We start from the raw sequence: 18,984 nt of genomic DNA, 5'->3' as shown, positions 1-18,984 counted from the left end.
TATTCGGCTGCCAACAGGGATGCCAAAAGGACAGAAATAGTGATAAGCAATGGGATACCTGGGACCTGCATGGTCCCTTCTAGAGGTTCACTGAAGCTTTGTGAGGGCCGTGATCAAGCCAGCCTCGGTCAGCACCATGGACAGTGCCACCCCCCCCCCTCCCCTCCCCCCAGAAGCGTTCTCTGGCTGATGGATGAATCCCGCACGGTGACTTTGGGGCCAGCTCTGTCAGGCTGTTCCCAGAGGATGTTAGGATCTTCCCCCTTAGGTGGTTGCAAAGATGAAATTAGACGTTGTGGGGCGGGGCACCTGGGATGTGTGCTCTGAGCGGGCAGGGGGGCTGGGGTCCCGAGGTGGGGATGGGAGGCCGCCTCTCTTCTTGTGTCGGGGATGGTAGGTTTGGGTTTGAGCTCCCCCCGCTCCCCCCAGCCCCTGGTCTGATGGGCTCATTTTCCCCTGTAAAGCTGGAGGTGAGGCCGCACAGGAGGAGGGCGTGAGAAGCTGCAGGTAGGAGAGAGAGAAGGTCTGAAGCAGAGTGACCACCTGCTGGGGCAGAGCTAAGGGCCCTGAGGGTGGTGGTCCTGAGATGGCCAGGACTGGGGCTTCTGTGTCGCCGTCTGTCTCCCCCAGCACTCCCCAGGGACAGGAGCTGGCAGATGAAGGCTTCATCCAGAGATGGGGTGTTCCCAGTTAGCTAAACGCAAAGGAAGGGCGGCAGAGGGCTTGGGGGTATTGGTGAGACGGCTCTTGAGTGATGGATGGTGGAACTCGAGCTGGAGAAAGAGAGAAGGGGAAGGAGAGGTTGATGGGTTGGGAGAAAGCCCAGGGGTGGACAGGCCAGGGGAGGGGGGAGCAGTGCTTCAGGAGGGGGAGAAGCCTGAGCCAGCCGCTGGGAGGAGAGGGGATGGGGGCTGTGGACGGGCTGACCCTTCCTCAAATTTGAAGCTCCCTGCTGTCCCCCTGCCACTCAGCTCACAGCCCTCACTCGGGCAGGACTGTTGTTACCCGGGCACGTAAAATCAATCACTGCGGGATCTGAGGGTCTGCGGTGCGCCAGCCGCACATCTCATTGTCGCTTCTTGATTAAATCTCACAATCCTGTGAGGGACTCTTGCTGTTAGTCCGATGTCGTCCACGGGTAAATGGAGACACAGGAGATTAGGAACTCGTCCGAGGTCGCAGAGTAAGTGCAGGGGCCAACTGACATCTGATTCCAAAGCCTGTGTTTGTGACCAGCAGCCCTGGGTGAGGTGGGAGCTTCAGTACTACCTACTGAGTGGAAAAGGGACAGAATCGCCCACGCCCTTGAAGTTATTTCCCTCTCTCCCCGCTCCCTCCTCTCTGCTTCTGATGTTTCTGTTGATAGTAGAACTCACGGGGAGTGACGTGTGTGAGAGGTGACCCCTCTGTACCCTGCTCCGTGATTGCAAGCCCACCCATCCAAGGCTCCCTCGCTGTCTTCACACCCACCCCAGCCAGAGGAGCTGTGGTGTGTGAACTCTCTGTTTTGCTTTTGAACCAGCCAAGATGTCGTCCGCATCCAGAGATGAAGAAGCAGGTGCTGCTGGCAGCCTCCCACCCTCCACGGACGAGCCCCCTCAAGCCTTAGCTGGGTCCGACCCCCTGGACAGTCCTCCCAGACCCCTGGAGAGATCCGTGGGCCAGCTCCCCAGCCCCCCGCTGCTGCCCACCCCGCCGCCCAAGGCAGGCTCCAGGACCACGAGGAGCGTCACAGGTGGGCCTGCGTGCATCCACCCATCCACCTTGCTGCCTTTTTCCTTCCGTTCATCCATCCATGCCTCCGACCCGTCCTGACTGGGCTCCCACTGCGGGCCGGTTCTCACCCTTGGCTTCTGCGACGCTCTGGGGCTCTGGGCGGGTCCAGGGGAGCAGAGCTGGAGACGGGAGGGCGGTCCTTAGCCAGGAGGAGCCCTGGTTGTCAGAGGCAGACAGCCCGGGCTCCCTCAGACACATGTGGGGCAACGCTCAAAGGTTTCTTCCGGAAGGTGGATGCAGGAGGCGTAGCCACAGCCCCCAGGATGGGGGCTTTATCTTTCTGGACATTCAGGTGTCTGCCTGTCCTTCTCTTTCTGCTTCTGAGTCAGTGTCTGTCTGTCTGTCTCCTTACCTCCCCCCTCCCTCCCTCTCATCCCCTCTTTTCTCTCCCTCCCTGCCACTCCCCATCTCCCCTTCCTCTGTCTCTCTGTCCGTCTCCTGATCTCTGCTCATCTCTGTGCGAGCTCCGTCCAGCAAAGCGGAGCCGGGAGTGCACCCTGGACTGTAGGGTGGTGCTCAGAGAGGGGAGCACGGCTGAGCAGAGGCCCGCGAAGGCGTCGCCTCCCGTAGCTTTGGCCAGACTGGCTGAAGGGCCCCAGGAAGGAGGGGCGTTGTCTTTTCAAGTTTGGGTATTTCTTGTCCCGTCCCTGCTGGAAACAGGAGACACACACTGCAGGTCTCAGGGGGAAAGCAGGCCTTTCACAAAGGGGCGATTGTTTAAGAGTAAAGCCTTGCGTGCCGCCTCTGAGGGCGGGGCCAGGAAGATGAGAGTGGAGAGCAGGGTTCAGCTTTGCTCTCATCCTTGGCCACCACCTGTAATACGACTGCTCACAGCTTGTCAGGATCTGCCCACCCCCAGGCACCGCAAGGAGGCCAGCCCCTCTGGGGAGGGAACGTGTCCCCACTTGACGGTTGAGGGAACTCTGCCATCACCCCTAGTCCCAGCGCCTGCGTACAGCAGGTGCTCAGCGAGTGTGGGTAACTGTGATCAAAGGAGCAGTCAGGTGATCTGACCCCTCTGTCTGCTTTCTGCCTCTTTCTCCATCTCTGGGAGTCAGTCAGAGTGTTCAGTCCTTGGGTGACATGGCCACACAGACTAAAGTTTTGAGGCAAATAGTCTGCATCTTGTTAGTCTGTGTGCGAATCCCCCTTCCATCCATTGAAACGTGAGACAGTTGGAAATCCACTGGATAAGGCACCGTCCGCCCCACTTCCTTCGGGCTCCTGTATAATTAGTTCAGGGACCCTCTGTCCCCGTTGTGCTTAGACAGGATCAGACCTCAGCCCGTTTCATGTCCCGTGAGTCCTCTCTCCCCGTGTCCTAAGTCCTGGGTCAGCTTCTCTGACTCGCCCCAGCCCCTCAGGGGCGAGGAGCTCCTGAACTTCGGAGACCTTTTCTGACAAGTCACCGAGGAGTCTGGGGACTGGGTTAGGGCGGGAGGGGAGGGTTACGAGCTTTGGCCTGGATCTCTTGCAGCTGAGACTGCATTTTGGCAACTTGGTCTTCATTTCCTTTAGGGGGAAATAGTTGCTTCAGCACGTGGCCACTAGGTGGCAGCAGAGGAAGAGAAAGGCCCTTCACCTGGGCTTAACTGGGGCACAAGGGGACGGACGCTACACACTCAGTGCTCCCCACCCACCCCGGGTGCTCGCTCGGCTGAGATAGCCACAGCGGCCTCCAGCCCACGCGCTTCCTCAGCCCACCCTCCCCCAGGTGTCAGGGAGCCACCTGCACCCAGATCCCACACACAGACTTGCTGTGCTGGGTCTGCGTGGTGTCTAATATTTTAAAAATGTGTTGCCAACATTTCAAACATATCAAAATGTTTAAGTATTAAACATATTATATCTATATTTATCTGAATCACTTTACTGCACAGCTGAGACTAACACAACATTGTAAACCAACTATGCTTCAATTCCAAAAAAGAAAAAAAGGAAAAAAGTATAAAATATGTTTAACGGGCAGCCTTTGGGGCCCTGGGACTTGCCGTCATCAGGCCACATCTCGTCCCAAGGAGAATGGGAGAGCCGTGATCAGAAGGCCCCCCCTGGTGAGGTGCAGGGTTGGCGGCGGACGTGAACGGATGGCGTGGGGAAGCAGAGGGGGCCGTGGGAGTGGTCCAGGATGAGCGATGGCTGTAGAGCTTGGGGAGTTCTTCCACGTTCCGCAAAAGGAAGTATGGCTTCAGGAGTTTGTAGGAGAGAAATGGGAAGGAGGCTTTTGGTGCCTGAGACCTTGCAGGGGGCCTGTGGGCACTGCCATGGGCTCAGCTCAGGGATGGAGGATGGACTGGAACCGGTCAGGGACAAACCTCGTCTCCGGCTTTGGGGGCGAAGGGACATGGTGCAGCATCTGGTACTAGTGGGTTCCCCTGGCCGGGAGCCCTGTGTCCCCTCTGCTCACAGGCTCCTGTGTTTCTGCAAAGCCCCACTTCCCCGCCCCCAAAGACTTATCTTCTTGTTGGTTCTTCTTACGCCCCAGGCCAGGCCACACTCTTCCAAGGCTCTGGCGGGAAGAGTACTGACCCTCCTGTCCGAGGCCAGCTTTCCACGCCCACGGGGTCCCCACATCTCACCGCTGTCCACCGGCCGCTGCCCCCCAGCCGAGTCATCGAGGAGCTGCACAGGGCGCTGGCCACCAAGCACCGCCAGGACAGGTGAGGCCCCTCCCTTGGCAGCGGGACCTGTGTGCCCACATCCCCATCTGCGGCCAGCCTTATGGGTGGCAGTTATGGGGGGCGGGCTCCGGGTTGAACTCAATGCTCTGCTGTCCCCGGCTTGGAATTCCTAGCTTCTGAGCAAGGAGCTCGTGTTTTCATTTTGCACCGGGCTGTGCAGCTGGTCTGTAGCTGGTCTCAGTTGCCACTTTCCGGGCGGGGTCAAGTGGGTGATGTGCACCGTGGGGACCAGCCACAAAGTCCCTGCATTTCCCCCGGAGGATCCAGGGATCCAGGGTTGGGTGGGAGCATCCCGGGGCAGAATCGAAAGGGAGAAGTAGCTGTTACGTTGTCTCGGGACTCTGACGGCTTCCCGTTTTCATCAGGCAAGAGCACAAGTAAGCCTGCTCGGAAGCTGACTCTTATTCTTGGTCTCATATGCCTCATAGACTGAGGATAAGTGAGTCATCGAAGGGCAAAACAGACAATGGAATACGCGTGTGGCTTGACAGAAATATTGGACAAATAAAATGCCCTGCTCAGTTCTGAGGAAATCCTTGATCTGAGTGTTTGCTGCTCTCAGCCTTGGCGGGGTTTATTACGTGCATGTCTGTGACATTCGGGTCAGCACGTCCTAAGCAGCCGTTTGCCTTGGACTCAGAGCCGCGTGTGCCTCCGGCGCGTCTTGTCCTGTGTATCGGCTGCACATACTTGGGGGTCGTCTTTGCAACGCCGGTTATAAGTCTTCAAGTCGACTTTGCAGGGTTTGCAGGTGAAGCTGGACAACGTATAACACGAACTGCCTTTCTGGTTCAGTTTCCAAGGCAGGGACAGTAAGGGGTCCCCGAAGAAACGCGTGGACGTCCGGCTGTCGAGGACGTGCAGCGTGGAGCGGGGCAAGGAGCGGGGCGAGGCTTGGAGCTTTGATGGAGTCTCGGACGGCAAGTGGACCGTGGCTCAGGAGTCCGAGGAGAATAAGGAGAACCTGATCATGAATTCCGAACTCAAGGACGACCTGCTTTTGTATCAAGACGAAGAGGCCCTGAATGACTCCATCATCTCTGGTGAGCGGAGGGTGGATCCCGCGGGGTGGGAACCTCCCACCAGAGGCGCGCACCCGAGGCCGCCTCCGAGTGGGCACTTCTGCCACCAGCACAGAGGGGGCGGGGGAGTGATGGAGAAAGATACCCCCCTCTCCTTGTTTCATGAGCAGGCTGCCTGCGGGCAGGCTCAGGGCACAGTTAGGACGGACCTGAGTGAGTTTGCTTTATTCTGCCCATTGCATATTCATTTTCACGTGTATTGGAAAAACAAAAGTGGCTCAGTAAGTGACAGAGCATCACTGCTTGGGATGACACGGCAGGAGGTGGTGTCGGTGGCACTCGGATGGCCAGCGTTTGGAAAATGTAGCAGAAAATGTTCATAGGAAAGCGAGATGAGATGGAAGTGGGAGGGAGGGAAGGAGAGAGGGGCTGATGCCAGCAGTCGTCTCGGAAATACTATGAGCCCGGCAGCATCTGTTTGTTCAGGACCACGTGTTCACGAGGCCCTAGGAGGTCTCTGTCTGCCCTCACAACATGTTCTAAAGATCAGAGTATTTGGTCTGTCTTACCCTTGAAGATCTGGGGACTCAGAGAGACAGAGCATCGTAGACCCCTCGTGATGCAGGTAAAAGGGCGCTGAGTCCTGGTGCAGGCTGTGCTGAGCTTTGTCTCTTGTAGGAGGGTCAAGGGTGGACGTGGCTCTAAGGCCTTTGGGGGAGGATTCTTGTTCCTAAGTGAGGGGTTACTGTTCTTCCTGAAAGCATCTCATGGTGACCATCACTGCCACAGGCAGAGCTCTGGGTGGAGCCACTGGGGACCTGGTCTGGTGTTGGTGGAGAGTCGGGAAGGGGCTGGCATTGAAACTGAGCTGGCTGGTACTAAGCGGGTACAGGCAGGGCGAATCATGACCAGGTGGGCAGACCAGGAGCCCAGGGCTAGACACTGGCCTTGACTGTCATCCCCTCCTGTGACCTTGCGTACCTCTGGGCCTTTTCCACGCTGGTCTAGCGAAGCACTTCCGGGAGCATGCGCTGCGGTACATGTGGGGTGACACGGCACCCACGAGGGTGGAAGAGGCTGATAGATAGTCGAACTGAGGTCTTCGTGGCAGAAGCTCGCAGCCATAGGGCCCTGGACGTCTAAGAAGAGGATGAAGCTTGAGATGTTTCCCAAACTTCTCTGGCCCTGGGACCCTTTCCCTTAAACACCCGTCAGCATCCTGCCGGATGGGGTGACGTGGGACACGTCTGAGAATGGCTGGCGTAGACAGGGCTCACGGGCTGGAGCAGGTCCCTCAACCTCGGCACCAGTGACATTGGGGGCTGGACAGTTCTCTGTGGTGGTGCTGCCCTGGGCCTTGTAGGGTGTCTGGAGCGTCCCTGGCTTCCGCTCACTGGACTGCACTCCTCTGGCTCTAGGCGAGGGTTCTTCCTGCCTCTTTCAGCTGCCGGGGGCTCCAGTGGTCCTTGCCTTGTGGCCGCAGCGCTCTGATCTCTGCCTCCATCTTCACATCAGCTCTTCGTGTCCTCTCCTCTTCTTATAAGGACACTCATCATTGGTTTTAGGGCCCATCTGGATAATCTGGGATGATCTCCTCATTTTGAGATCCTTACCTTAATTACATCTGCAAAAGCAAATTACATCTTTTTTTTTTCCAAATAAGGTCACATTCCCAGGTTCCAGGTGCACCAATCTTTGGGGGTCACTGTTCTACCCAACACTGTCACCCCGATGGTGTAGCATGTTCCTTTTCTTATTGAGCCAAGGTCGCCCCTGGGACCTTTTACCCCCAACCCCACGCCCGGGTCCTCAGCAGTGGGACCAGTCCACGCGCCTCGGACGAGACCTGCTGTGGGAAGGAGCGGGTCCCCGCCTGCCTCGCCCCCGACCCCTCACTGACCAGCTCCGACCTTCTCCTCCCTGCTCTGATGACAGCTGTGAACCTTCCTTCAGGGCATTGACACCGTTGCCGTTTTACCCTGACTTCTGTCCTTGTCTGACTGTTGTCTGTCTCCCCATCAGTCTATCATTATTCGACTGTTACTGATGACCTAATGTATGTGCTTGACTACTGTGCCCCCTCGTCCCCATGTGCCTGGTTCTAAGCAGGAGTCAGTGAGCAGCTGCTGGATGAGTGGCTTTAAATACCATCTGCCAGTCCGACAGGTCCTCCAGCCCACGTGGCCCGAGCTCCAAGGGGTTGTCCTGTTAACTCAGCACGTCCCCCTGGGGTCTTGGAGGTGCGGCTCACCCGACATCTTTGGATCGGAGCTCTTGATCTTTGCCTCCAAACCCAGACCGTTCCCTGTCCTTGTGAGCAGGGCCTCTGACCTTTCGTGGCCTGGGGCCACCGTGCCGCTCTCTGGACTTTGCACCTGACACGCAAATGGCTCCTCCTTGGAGACATCGGGCCAGTCCCCCTCTGCTGCGCTCAGCCTCCCCCGAGGCTCCGTGCCTGCGCCATCACCTCTGTTCTAGCCTCTCCACACAGACAGACGTCAGGGAACGTCACCCCTTGCTCACATTCCTCCAGTGGCTTCCGAGGGGTTGAACGCCCTGACCTCACCAGGATCTGCGTGGCCTGTCCCTGTCCCCCGGGCTTGTCTCCTCTCCACGCCCCCTGGGACCCAGCCACACACCCTCCCTGCTTCTTACACGCCCTGACCACAGGGCTCCCATGCTCACCATGCAGGAGGTGTTGTGCGGCTCCACGGGGTTTAAAACACCGCTTCCTCCAGGAAGCCGGCAGGCATAAACAAGCGACTCCTCTGCCAGTCCCTACGCACACAATAAATGTCAGTGAATGATGGGGTGTCGGGATGAAAGGAGATGGTGTCTGTAGCCTCACGTGGCAGATCAGCCATTTCGCCACCTCCGAGGGTTCTCCCAGGACGTGGGGCAAACCTGAGTCTCTTGTTGTTTGTCTTCTCAAACCGGCGTCCTTAATTGAACTTGGCGTTTGACTGTGGTGACAGGAAGAGGGAGGGTGGCACTCATTCTAGAAACTCTGCTGTTGTTAACATGCCCAGGATCCCACCAGGCTGTGCTCAGGAAGGACTGCACTGACTGTGTTTGCAAACCCAGGTAAAGCCACCCCTCTTGTGGGCATCGTTGTCTGGGGCTCAAGGTCAAGGGCTCACATCCAACCCTAAGAGCATCCTGTGGAGGGCTGGGCGCATTGCACGCAGTGAGGCAGATCTGGGGATTCCCGACGCCCACACACTGACCCCTGACATCTGTAGTTGAGGCCACGGTGCACAGTCCGGGGTCCCTGAACCCCTGAGATCCAGGGCAGAAAGTGGATTCTTTGCCTTTATCATATTCTCACGTGTGTTTGCAACTCCCTCAAAGTTACGAATCTCTGGGACACCATGCTCGGAGGAAAAAAAATTCAATATCGGTTCTGGGAAAAGTCTATAAATCTTACTTCTGGGGCAAAGTGGTTCCTAGTGGGAAGGGCTCATAAACGTATTCTGCTTGGCCTGGTAGGACAGTGGCAAAGATCAGCTTTTATTTCCTTGCTCGTGTTCAAACCCCGCTCCCAGCATCACGCTGGTGTGTTCTTTGTAGATCTCTGTGGTGCAGAGGCAGCGGCTTCATCCATTATTAACCATAGAAACTGCACTGGTATTTATTTATTTATCCTCATAACTCGCTGTCGATGGAGCCTTTGCAGGTGGCGTCTCATCCAGCGTGAACACCCCAGGACGTGCTTGTTATCGAACATCTTGCCAGCCTGAATTCTCTAGTAGTAGCTACATCAGGGTTTAGTTTCTGGGGGTGGTGGAGACCCCATCCGAGGCAGCCCTGCCCCTGAATCAGCTAGAACACTGTCCTGCTGGATCCGGTTGCAGTGAAAAATGTATTTGCTTTAGTCTGGGTCTGGCCGTTGGATTTCCATGCAGGGCACGTACGATGTCTCGATCAACACAAAGACGCATTACAGGCTGTTGTGTTTGTGCCTCGTGTGCTGTGTTTATGCTCCCACATAGACTTGCGTGCGTGTGTGTCCACACGGTACCTTTGTGGGCATGTGCAGTCAGTGCCAGGTAATTGGGGACATTCTCAAGTCCATCAAAGGTGATTTTTTAAAAGATTTTGTTTTCTAGAGCAATTTTAGGTTCACAGCAAATTAAGAAGAAATAGAGACTTTTCCTTGTTCCCCTGCCCCATACCTGCACAGCGCCCTCCATTAGCAGCATCCCCTCCAGTTGTTACAACTGATGAACCTGCACTGGCACACGGTCACCTAAAGTCCATAATTTGTTAGAGTTTATTCTTGGTGTTGTACGTTCTATGGGTTTGGACAAATGTATAATGACGTGTCCGTCCTTACAGTATCATATGGAGAAGTTCCACTGCCCTGAAAATCCTCTGGGCTCTGCCTGTTCATCCCTCCCTCCCCCCAACCCCTGGCAACCACTGATCTTTTTACTGTCTCCATAGTTTTGTCTTTTCCAGAAGGTCGTATTTGGAATAATACAGTAGGTAGTCTTTTCAGATTGGCTTCTTTCACTTAATAATATACATTTATGTTTCTGCCTTGCCATTTCATGGCTAGATGATATTTAATTTTTTTTCTTATTTTTTCTTCCAGTTTTGTTGAGATATAAATGACGCGTAACGCTGTGTAAATTTAAGGTGTATACAGCATAATGGTTTTCACTTACATACATCCTGAAATACCACAATACGTTTAATAAACATACATCATCTCATATAGATACAAAATTAAAGAAATAGAAAAAATATTTTTTCCTTGTGACGAGAACTCTTAGGATTTACTCTTTTGAAGCTTTCATATGTAACACACATCAGTGTTAATTACATTTATCATATTTCTCGTCTTGTACGTTACATCCCTAGTACTTACTTATCTTATACCTGGCAGTTTATACCTTTGGACCACCTTCATCCAATTCCCCCTGCTTCCATCTCCCATCTCTGGCAACCACAAATCAGATCTCTTTTTTTCTATGAGTTTGTTTTTGAAGTACAGTTGACCTACAACACTACATTAGTTCCTGGTATACAACATAGCGATCCAATATTTCTATACATTTCAAAATGATCTCCATGATGAATCTAGTTACCATCTGTCACCATACGAAGATATCACGTAATTATCGGCTATATTCCCCACACTGTACATTTCCTACCCGTGGCTCATTTATTTTGTAACTGGGAGTTTGTACCTCTTAATCTCCCTCACCTGTGTCTCTCCTCCCCCACCCCCTCATTTCTTTTTAATGCAGAATAATATTCCACTGTCTGGCTGTATCCCAGTTTATTTATCCCTTCACCTACTGAAGGAGGTCTTGGTTGTTTCTAAGTTTTGGCAACTATGACTAAAGCTGTTATAGACATCCATGTGCAGGTTTTTGTGTGGGTATAAGTTTTCAACTCCTTTGGGTAAATACCAAAGAGTGAAACGGTTGGATCATAGGTTAAGAGGATGTTGAGTGTGTAAGAAACCACCGAACAGCCTTCCAAGGTGACTGCTCCATTTTACATTCCGACCAGCAACGGATGGAAGTTCCTGTTCCCCCACATCTTCGCCAGCATTTGGTTTGTCAGTGTTCTGGACTTTGGCCACTCTTATAGGTTTGTAGTGGTACCTCATTATTGTTTTAACTTGCATTTTCCTAATGACGCATGATATGGTGCATCTTTTCATGTGTTGATTTAACATCCGTATATCTGCTTTGGTGAGGTGTCCGTTAAGATTTTTGGCCCGTTTTTTAATTGGGTGATTTGTTTTTTTATTGTTGAGTTTTAAGAGTTTTTTAATATATTTTGGATGACATCCCTTTATCAGATGTGTCTTTTGCAAATATTTATTCCCAGTCCATGATTCTTCTTCTTATACTCTCAATATTGTCTTTAACAGAACAGAAGTTTTAACTTAGTAAACTCCAGCTTATCAATTTTTTCTTCCTTGGAGTGTGCCTTTGGTCTTGTATCTAAAAGTGATTACCATACATAAGGTCACTTAGGTTTCCTCCTAGGTGATCTAGAACTTTTATAGTGTTGTGTTTTGCGTTTCAGTCTGTGGTCCATTTTGACTTAATTTTTGTGAAAGGTGAAAGTTCTGTGTCTAGATTCATTTTTTATTTTTATTCTTTTGCATGTTGATGTCCAATTGTTCCAGCACCATTTGTGCAAAGATTATCATTGCTTTATTGTATTGCTTTTGCTCCTTCGTCAAAGATCAGTTACCTGTATTTATGTGGGTCTATTTCTGAACTCACTATTTTGTTCTATTGATGTATTTGTCTATTCTTTCACCAATACCACACTATAAACTAAGTCGAGTAGTGTCAGTCTTCCAACTTTGTTCTCCAGTATTGTGTTGGCTATTCTTAGTCTTTTGCCTGTCCATATAAACTTTAGAATGTCTGCCAGTATCCACAAAATACCTTGTTGGGATTTGGATTGGGATTGCATTGAACCTATAGATCACATTAGGAAAAACTGATGTCTTGACAATATTCAGCCTTACTGTCCACGAACATGGAATATCTCTCCATTTATTTGGTTCTTCTTTGATTTTGTTCATTAGAGTTTTGTAGTTTTCCTCGTATAGATCTTGTGTATATGTTGTTGGATTTATATATAACTGTTTCATTTTGGGGGCTGTTAATATAAAGGCATTATGTTTTTAATTTAAAATTCCAGTTGTTCATTGTTGGTATAATGGAAAGCAATTGACTCTTGTATATTAACCTTGTATCCTGCAACCTTGCTACAATCACTGATTAGTTCCAGGAGTTTTTCATTGATTCTTTTGGATTTTCTACATAGATATTGTGTCATCAGAAAACAAAGACAGTTTTATGTCTTCTCACTTTGTGTACCTTTTATTTCCTTTTCTTCTCTTTTTGCATTACCTCCTATTCCAGTATGATACTGAAAAGGAATGATGGAAAAGACATCTTGCTTTGTTCCTGATCTTCGTGGGAAAGCTTTGAGTTTCTCACCATTAAGGATGTTGTTAGCGCTCGGTTTTTGTAGATATTATCAAGTTGAAGAAGTTCCTCTTTGCTAAGTTTACTGATGTGGTTTTTTTAATTGAGGTAACGTTGGTTTATAACATTATGAGTTTCATGTGTACAGCACTATATTTTTACTTCTGCATACACTACAGTGTGCTCACCACCCCAAATTGAGTTTCTATCCATTATCATGCAATCGACCCCCTTTGTCCATTTTGCCTTCCCCCTTGTTTCCCTCTGGTAACCGCTACTCTGTTCTCTGTATCTACATTTTGGTTTGGTTTATTTATTTGTTTTTTATGTTGCACACATGAGTGATTTCATTTGGTGTTTGTCTTTCTCTGTCAGACTTGTCTCACTTAGCATAATCTCCTACAGGTCCATTCATGCTGTTGCGAATGGCAGGATTTTATCTTTTTTATGACTGAGTAGTATTCTGCTATGTGTGTGTCTGTGTGTGTGTATGTATATATGTACACAACTTCTTTATCCCTTCATCTCTTGATGGGCAGTTAGGTTGTTTCCATATCTCTTGGCTATTGTAAATCATACTGTGATGAACATAGGAGTGCATATATCCTTTTGAATTAGTGTTTTTGTATTCTTCAGATAAATAACCAGATGTGGAATAGCTGGACTGTATGGTAATTCTATTCTTATTTTTTGGAGGAATCTCTATATTGTTTTCCATAGTGGCTGCACCAACTTACATTCTCAGCAACTGTGTATAAGGGTTCCCTTTTCTCCACATCCTCTCCAACCCTTGTTATTTCTTGCTTTTCTGATAATAGCCATTCTAACAGGCATGAAGTGATATCTCACTGTAGTTCTGATTTGCATTCCCCTAATAATTAGTGATGTTGAACATCTTTTCACATGCCCGTTGGCCATCTGTATGTCCTCTTTTCAAAAATGTCTGTTCAGATCTTCTGCCCACTATTCAATCAGATTTTGTGTTTTGGAGTTGTTGAGTTGTATGAGTTCTTCATATATTTTGGATATTAACCCCTTATTGCATATATGATTTGCAAATACCTTCTTCCCATCAGGTAGGTTGTCTTTTAGTTTTGTTGACGGCTTCCTTTGCTGTGCAGAAGCTTTTTTAGTTTGAGGCAATCCTATTTGTTTATTTTTGCTTTTGTTTCCTTTGCTTGAGGAGACATTACATGGAAAGGTATTGCTAAGACTGATGTAAAAAGAGCATCCTGCCTATGTTTTCTTCTAGGAGTTTTATGGTTTCAGGTCTTATATTCAAGTCTTTAATCCATTTTGAGTTAATTTTTGTGTATGGTGTGAGACAGTGGTCTAGTTTCTTATCTATCCAGTTTTCTCAGGACCATTTATTGAAGATACTGTCCTTTCTCTGTAGTATGTTCTTAGCTCTTTTGTTGTAAATTATTTGTCCATATATATGCAGGTTTATTTCTAAGATCTCAATAATGTTCTTTTTTGATCTATGTATCTGTTTTTCTGCCAATTCCATGCTGTTTTGATTACTACGGCTTTTGTAATATAGTTTGAAATCAGGGTGTGTGATACCTCAAGATTTGTTGTTTTCTCTCAGGATTGCTTGGGTGTTTGTGGTCTTTTGTGCTTCCATATAAATTTTAGAATTTTTTGTTCTATTTCTGTGAAAAATGTCATTGGGATTTTGATAGGGATTGCATTGACTCTGTAGATTGCTTTAGGTAATGTGAACTTTTGAAAAATGTTAATTCTTTTAATCCAATTAGGACACAGAGTATCTTTCTGTTTCTTTGTATCTTCTTCAACTTATTTCAGCAATATCTTACATTTTTCAGTGTATGAGTCTTTCACCTTCTTGATTAAAATTACTTCTTTTTTGGTACCAATTGTAAATAGAATTGTTAATTTTACTTTATGCTAGCTTATTGTTAGTTTATAGGAATGCAGTGGATTTTCATATATTGTTTTTGTACCCTGCAACTTTATTGTAATCATTATTTTGAGTAGCTTTTCGGTGGAGTCTTTGGGATTTTCTATACATAAAAATTACGTTGTCTACAGACAGTGACAATTTTACTTCTTCCTTTCCCATTTGGATGTCTTTCATTTCTTTTTCTTGCCTAATTTCTTTAGCTAGGACTTTCAATACTGCATTGAACAAGAATGGTGAGAGTGGGCACCCTTGTCTTCTTCCTGATCTTAGAGGGATAACTTTCAGTTTTCCACTATTGTGTATAATGCTAGCTGTGGGTTTGTTTGTCAAATGAGGCCTTTATTAGGTTGAGGCACATTCCTCATATACCCATTTTATTGAGAGTTTTTCTCATAAATGGCTGTTGAATCTCGTCATATGCTTTTTCTGCATCTACTGAGATGATCGTATGATTTTTATCCTTCGTTTTGTTAGTGTGGTGTATCATATTGATTGATTTGGGGATGTTGAACCATCCTTGCATCCCTAGAGTAAGCCCCACTTGATCATGGTGTATGATCCTCTTAAGGTAGCACATGTGTTCAGTTTGCTAATATTTTGTTGAGGATTTTTGTGTTTATGTTCATCAGAAATACTGGCCTGTAATTTTCTTTTTTTGTGTTGTGTTTGTCTGGTTTTGGTATCAGGAAGATGCTGGCCTCTTAAAATGAGTTAGGAAGTGTTGCATTTTCTTCAGCTTTTTGGGTGCGTTTGAGAAGGATGGATACTAAATCCTTGAATGTTTGGCAAGATTCACCTGTGAAGCTGTCGGCCCTGGACGTTTGTTTCTGGAGAAGTTTTTTTATGACTCTTTCAGTCTTCTTACTAGTGATCAGTCCTTTCAGATTTTCTATTTCTTCATGATTCAGTCTTGGAAATTTGTATGATTCTAAGAATTTTTTCATTTCTTCTAGGTTTCCCAGTTGGTTGGGAGTACAGCTATTTTCTCTCCTTTTTTTTTTAAACATCTTTATTGGGGTATAATTCCTTTACAATGGTGTGTTAGTTTCTGCTTTATAACAAAGTGAATCAGTTATACATATACATATGTTCCCATATCTCTTCCCTCTTGCGTCTCCCTCCCTCCCACCCTCGCTATCCCACCCCTCCAGGCGGTCACAAAGCACTGAGCTGATCTCCCTGTGCTATGCGGCTGCTTCCCACTAGCTATCTACCTTACGTTTGTTAGTGTATATATGTCCATGCCTCTCTCTCGCTTTGTCACCCTTCCCCCTCCCCATATCCTCAAGCCCGTTCTCCAGTAGGTCTGTGTCTTTATTCCTGTCTTAACCCTAGGTTCTTCATGACATTTTTTTTCTTAAATTCCATATATATGTGTTAGCATACGGTATTTGTCTTTCTCTTTCTGACTTACTTCACTCTGTATGACAGACACTAGATCTACCCACCTCATTACAAATAGCTCAATTTCGTTTCTTTTTATGGCTGAGTAATGTTCCATCGTATATATGTGCCACATCTTCTTTATCCATTCATCCGATGATGGGCACTTAGGTTGTTTCCATCTCCGGGCTATTGTAAATAGAGCTGCAATGAACATTTTGGTACATGACTCTTTTTGAATTATGGTTTTCTCAGGGTATATGCCCAATAGTGGGATCGCTGGGTCATATGGTAGTTCTATTTGTAGTTTTTTAAGGAACCTCCATACTGTTCTCCATAGTGGCTGAACCAATTCACATTCCCACCAGCAGTGCAGGAGTGTTCCCTTTTCTCCACACCCTCTCCAGCATTTATTGTTTCTAGATTTGTTGATGATGGCCATTCTGACTGGTGTGAGATGATATCTCATTGTAGTTTTGATTTGCATTTCTCTAATGATTAATGATGTTGAGCATTCTTTCATGTGTTTGTTGGCAGTCTGTATATCTTCTTTGGAGAAATGTCTATTTAGGTCTTCTGCCCATTTTCGGATTGGGTTCTTTGTGTTTTTGTTATTGAGCTGCATGAGCTGCTTGTAAATTTTGGAAATTAATCCTTTGTCAGTTGCTTCATTTGCAAATATTTTCTCCCATTCTGAGGGTTGTCTTTTGGTCTTGTTTATGGTTTCCTTTGTTGTGCAAAAGCTTTGAAGTTTCATTAGGTCCCATTTGTTTATTTTTGTTTTTATTTCCATTTCTCTAGGAGGTGGGTCAAAAAGGATCTTGCTGTGATTTATGTCATAGAGTGTCCTGCCTATGTTCTCCTCTAAGAGTTTGATAGTTTCTGGCCTTACATTTAGGTCTTTAATCCATTTGGAGCTTATTTTTGTGTATGGTGTTAGGGAGTGATCTAATCTCATACTTTTACATGTACCTGTCCAGTTTTCCCAGCACCACTTATTGAAGAGGCTGTCCTTTCTCCACTGTACATTCCTGCCTCCTTTATCAAAGATAAGGTGACCGACCATATGTGCATGGGTTTATCTCTGGGCTTTCTATCCTGTTCCTTGATCTATCTTTCTGTTTTTGTGCCAGTACCATACTGTCTTGATTACTGTAGCTTTGTAGTATAGTCTGAAGTCAGGGAGCCTGATTCCTCCAGCTCCGTTTTTCGTTCTCAAGATTGCTTTGGCTATTCGGGGTCTTTGATGTTTCCATACAAATTGTGAAATTTTTTGTTCTCATTCTCTGAAAAATGCCAGTGGTAGTTTGATAGGGATTGCATTGAATCTGTAGATTGCTTTGGGTAGTAGAGTCATTTTCACAATGTTGATTCTTCCAATCCAAGAACATGGTATATCTCTCCATCTATTTGTATCATCTTTAATTTCTTTCATCAGTGTCTTATAATTTTCTGCATACAGGTGTTTTGTCTCCATAGGTAGGTTTCTTCCTAGATATTTTATTCTTTTTGTTGCAGTCGTAAATGGGAGTGTTTTCTTGATTTCGCTTTCAGATTTTTCATCATTAGTGTATAGGAATGCAAGAGATTTCTGTGCATTAATTTTGTATCCTGCAACTTTACCACATTCATTGATTAGCTCTAGTAGTTTTCTGGTAGCATCTTTCGGATTCTCTATGTATAGTATCATGTCATCTGCAAACAGTGACAGCTTTACTTCTTCTTTTCCGATTCGGATTCCTTTTATTTCCTTTTCTTCTCTGATTGCTGTGGCTAAAATTTCCATAACTATATTGAATAAGAGTGGTGAGAGTGGGCAACCTTGTCTTGTTCCTGAGCTTAGTGGAAATGCTTTCAGCTTCTCACCATTGAGGACGATGATTGCTGTGGGTTTGTCATGGTCTTTATCATATTGAGGAAAGTTCCCTCTATGCCTACTTTCGGCAGGGTTTTTATCATAAGTGGGTGTTGAATTTTGTCAAAAGCTTTCTCTGCATCTATTGAGATGATCATATGATTTTTCTCCTTCAATTTGTTAATATGGTTTATCACATTGATTGATTTGCATATATTGAAGAATCCTTGCATTCCTGGAATAAACTCCACTTGATCATGGTGTATGATCCTTTTAATGTGCTGTTGGATTCTGTTTGCTAGTATTTTGTTGAGGATTTTTGCATCTATGTTCATCAGTGATATTGGCATGTAGTTTTCTTTCTTTCTGACATCCTTGTCTGATTTGGTATCAAGGTGATGGTGGCCTCGTGGAATGAGTTTGCGAGCGTTCCTCCCTCTGCTATATTTTGGAAGAGTTTGAGAAGGATAGGTGTTAGCTCTTCTCTAAATGTTTGATAGAATTCGCCTGTGAAGCCATCTGGTCCTGGGCTTTTGTTTGTTGGAAGATTTTTAATCACAGTTTCAATTTCAGTGCTTGTGACTGGTCTGTTCATATTTTCTATTTCTTCCTGATTCAGTCTTGGAAGGTTGTGCATTTCTAAGAATTTGTCCATTTCTTCCAGGTTGTACATTTTATTGGCATAGAGTTGCTTGTAGTAATCTCTCATGATCTTTTGTATTTCTGCAGTGTCAGTTGTTACGTCTCCTTTTTCATTTCTAATTCTATTGATTTGAGTCTTCTTCCTTTTTCTCTTGACGAGTCTGGCTAATGGTTTATCAATTTTGTTTATCTTCTCAAAGAACCAGCTTTTAGTTCTATTGATCTTTGCTATTGTGTCCTTCATTTATTTCTGATCTGATTTTTATGATTTCTTTCCTTCTGCTAACTTTGGGGGTTTTTTGTTCTTCTTTCCCTAATTGCTTTAGGTGCAAGGTTAGGTTGTTTATTCGAGATGTTTCCTGTTTCTTAAGGTGGGCTTGTATTGCTATCAGCTTCCCTCTTAGAACTGCTTTTGCTGCATCCCATACGTTTTGGGTCATTGTGTTTCCATTGTCATTTGTTTCTAGGTTTTTTTTTATTTCCTCTTTGATTTCTTCAGTGATCACTTCGTTATTAAGTAGTGTATTATTTAGCCTCCATGTGTTTGTATTTTTTACTGATCTTTTCCTGTAATTGATATCTAGTCTCATGGCGTTGTGGTCGGAAAAGATACTTGATGCAATTTCAATTTTCTTAAATTTACCAAGGCTTGATTTGTGACCCAAGATATGATCTATCCTGGAGAATGTTCCATGAGCACTTGAGAAAAATGTGTATTCTGTTGTTTTTG

At 46.8% G+C, this 18,984-nt stretch overlaps 1 protein-coding gene across 2 annotated transcripts in view; it reads left to right on the top strand.

Annotated features, from left to right (window-relative positions):
* The window catches only part of PHACTR3 (phosphatase and actin regulator 3), a 221,533-nt gene that overhangs the window by 141,153 nt on the left and 61,396 nt on the right, over nt 1–18,984 (top strand). Inside the window, exons 5-7 of one of the 2 annotated variants that reach the window (XM_027086837.1) lie at nt 1,523–1,735; nt 4,262–4,436; nt 5,253–5,500. In XM_027086837.1, the coding sequence (XP_026942638.1) occupies nt 1,523–1,735; nt 4,262–4,436; nt 5,253–5,500 (636 nt within the window). The remainder of the gene's footprint in view (nt 1–1,522; nt 1,736–4,261; nt 4,437–5,252; nt 5,501–18,984) is intronic. The other variant, XM_027086838.1, reaches the window with a different exon arrangement.

This window comes from Aethalodelphis obliquidens, unplaced genomic scaffold, assembly GCF_003676395.1.
Source record: "Aethalodelphis obliquidens isolate GAN/ISIS:26980383/991018 unplaced genomic scaffold, ASM367639v1 scaffold57, whole genome shotgun sequence".
Classification (NCBI taxonomy): Eukaryota; Metazoa; Chordata; class Mammalia; order Artiodactyla; family Delphinidae; genus Aethalodelphis; species Aethalodelphis obliquidens.
Note: the sequence above shows the minus strand (reverse complement) of the source record. Positions and strands in the feature narration are given on the sequence as shown.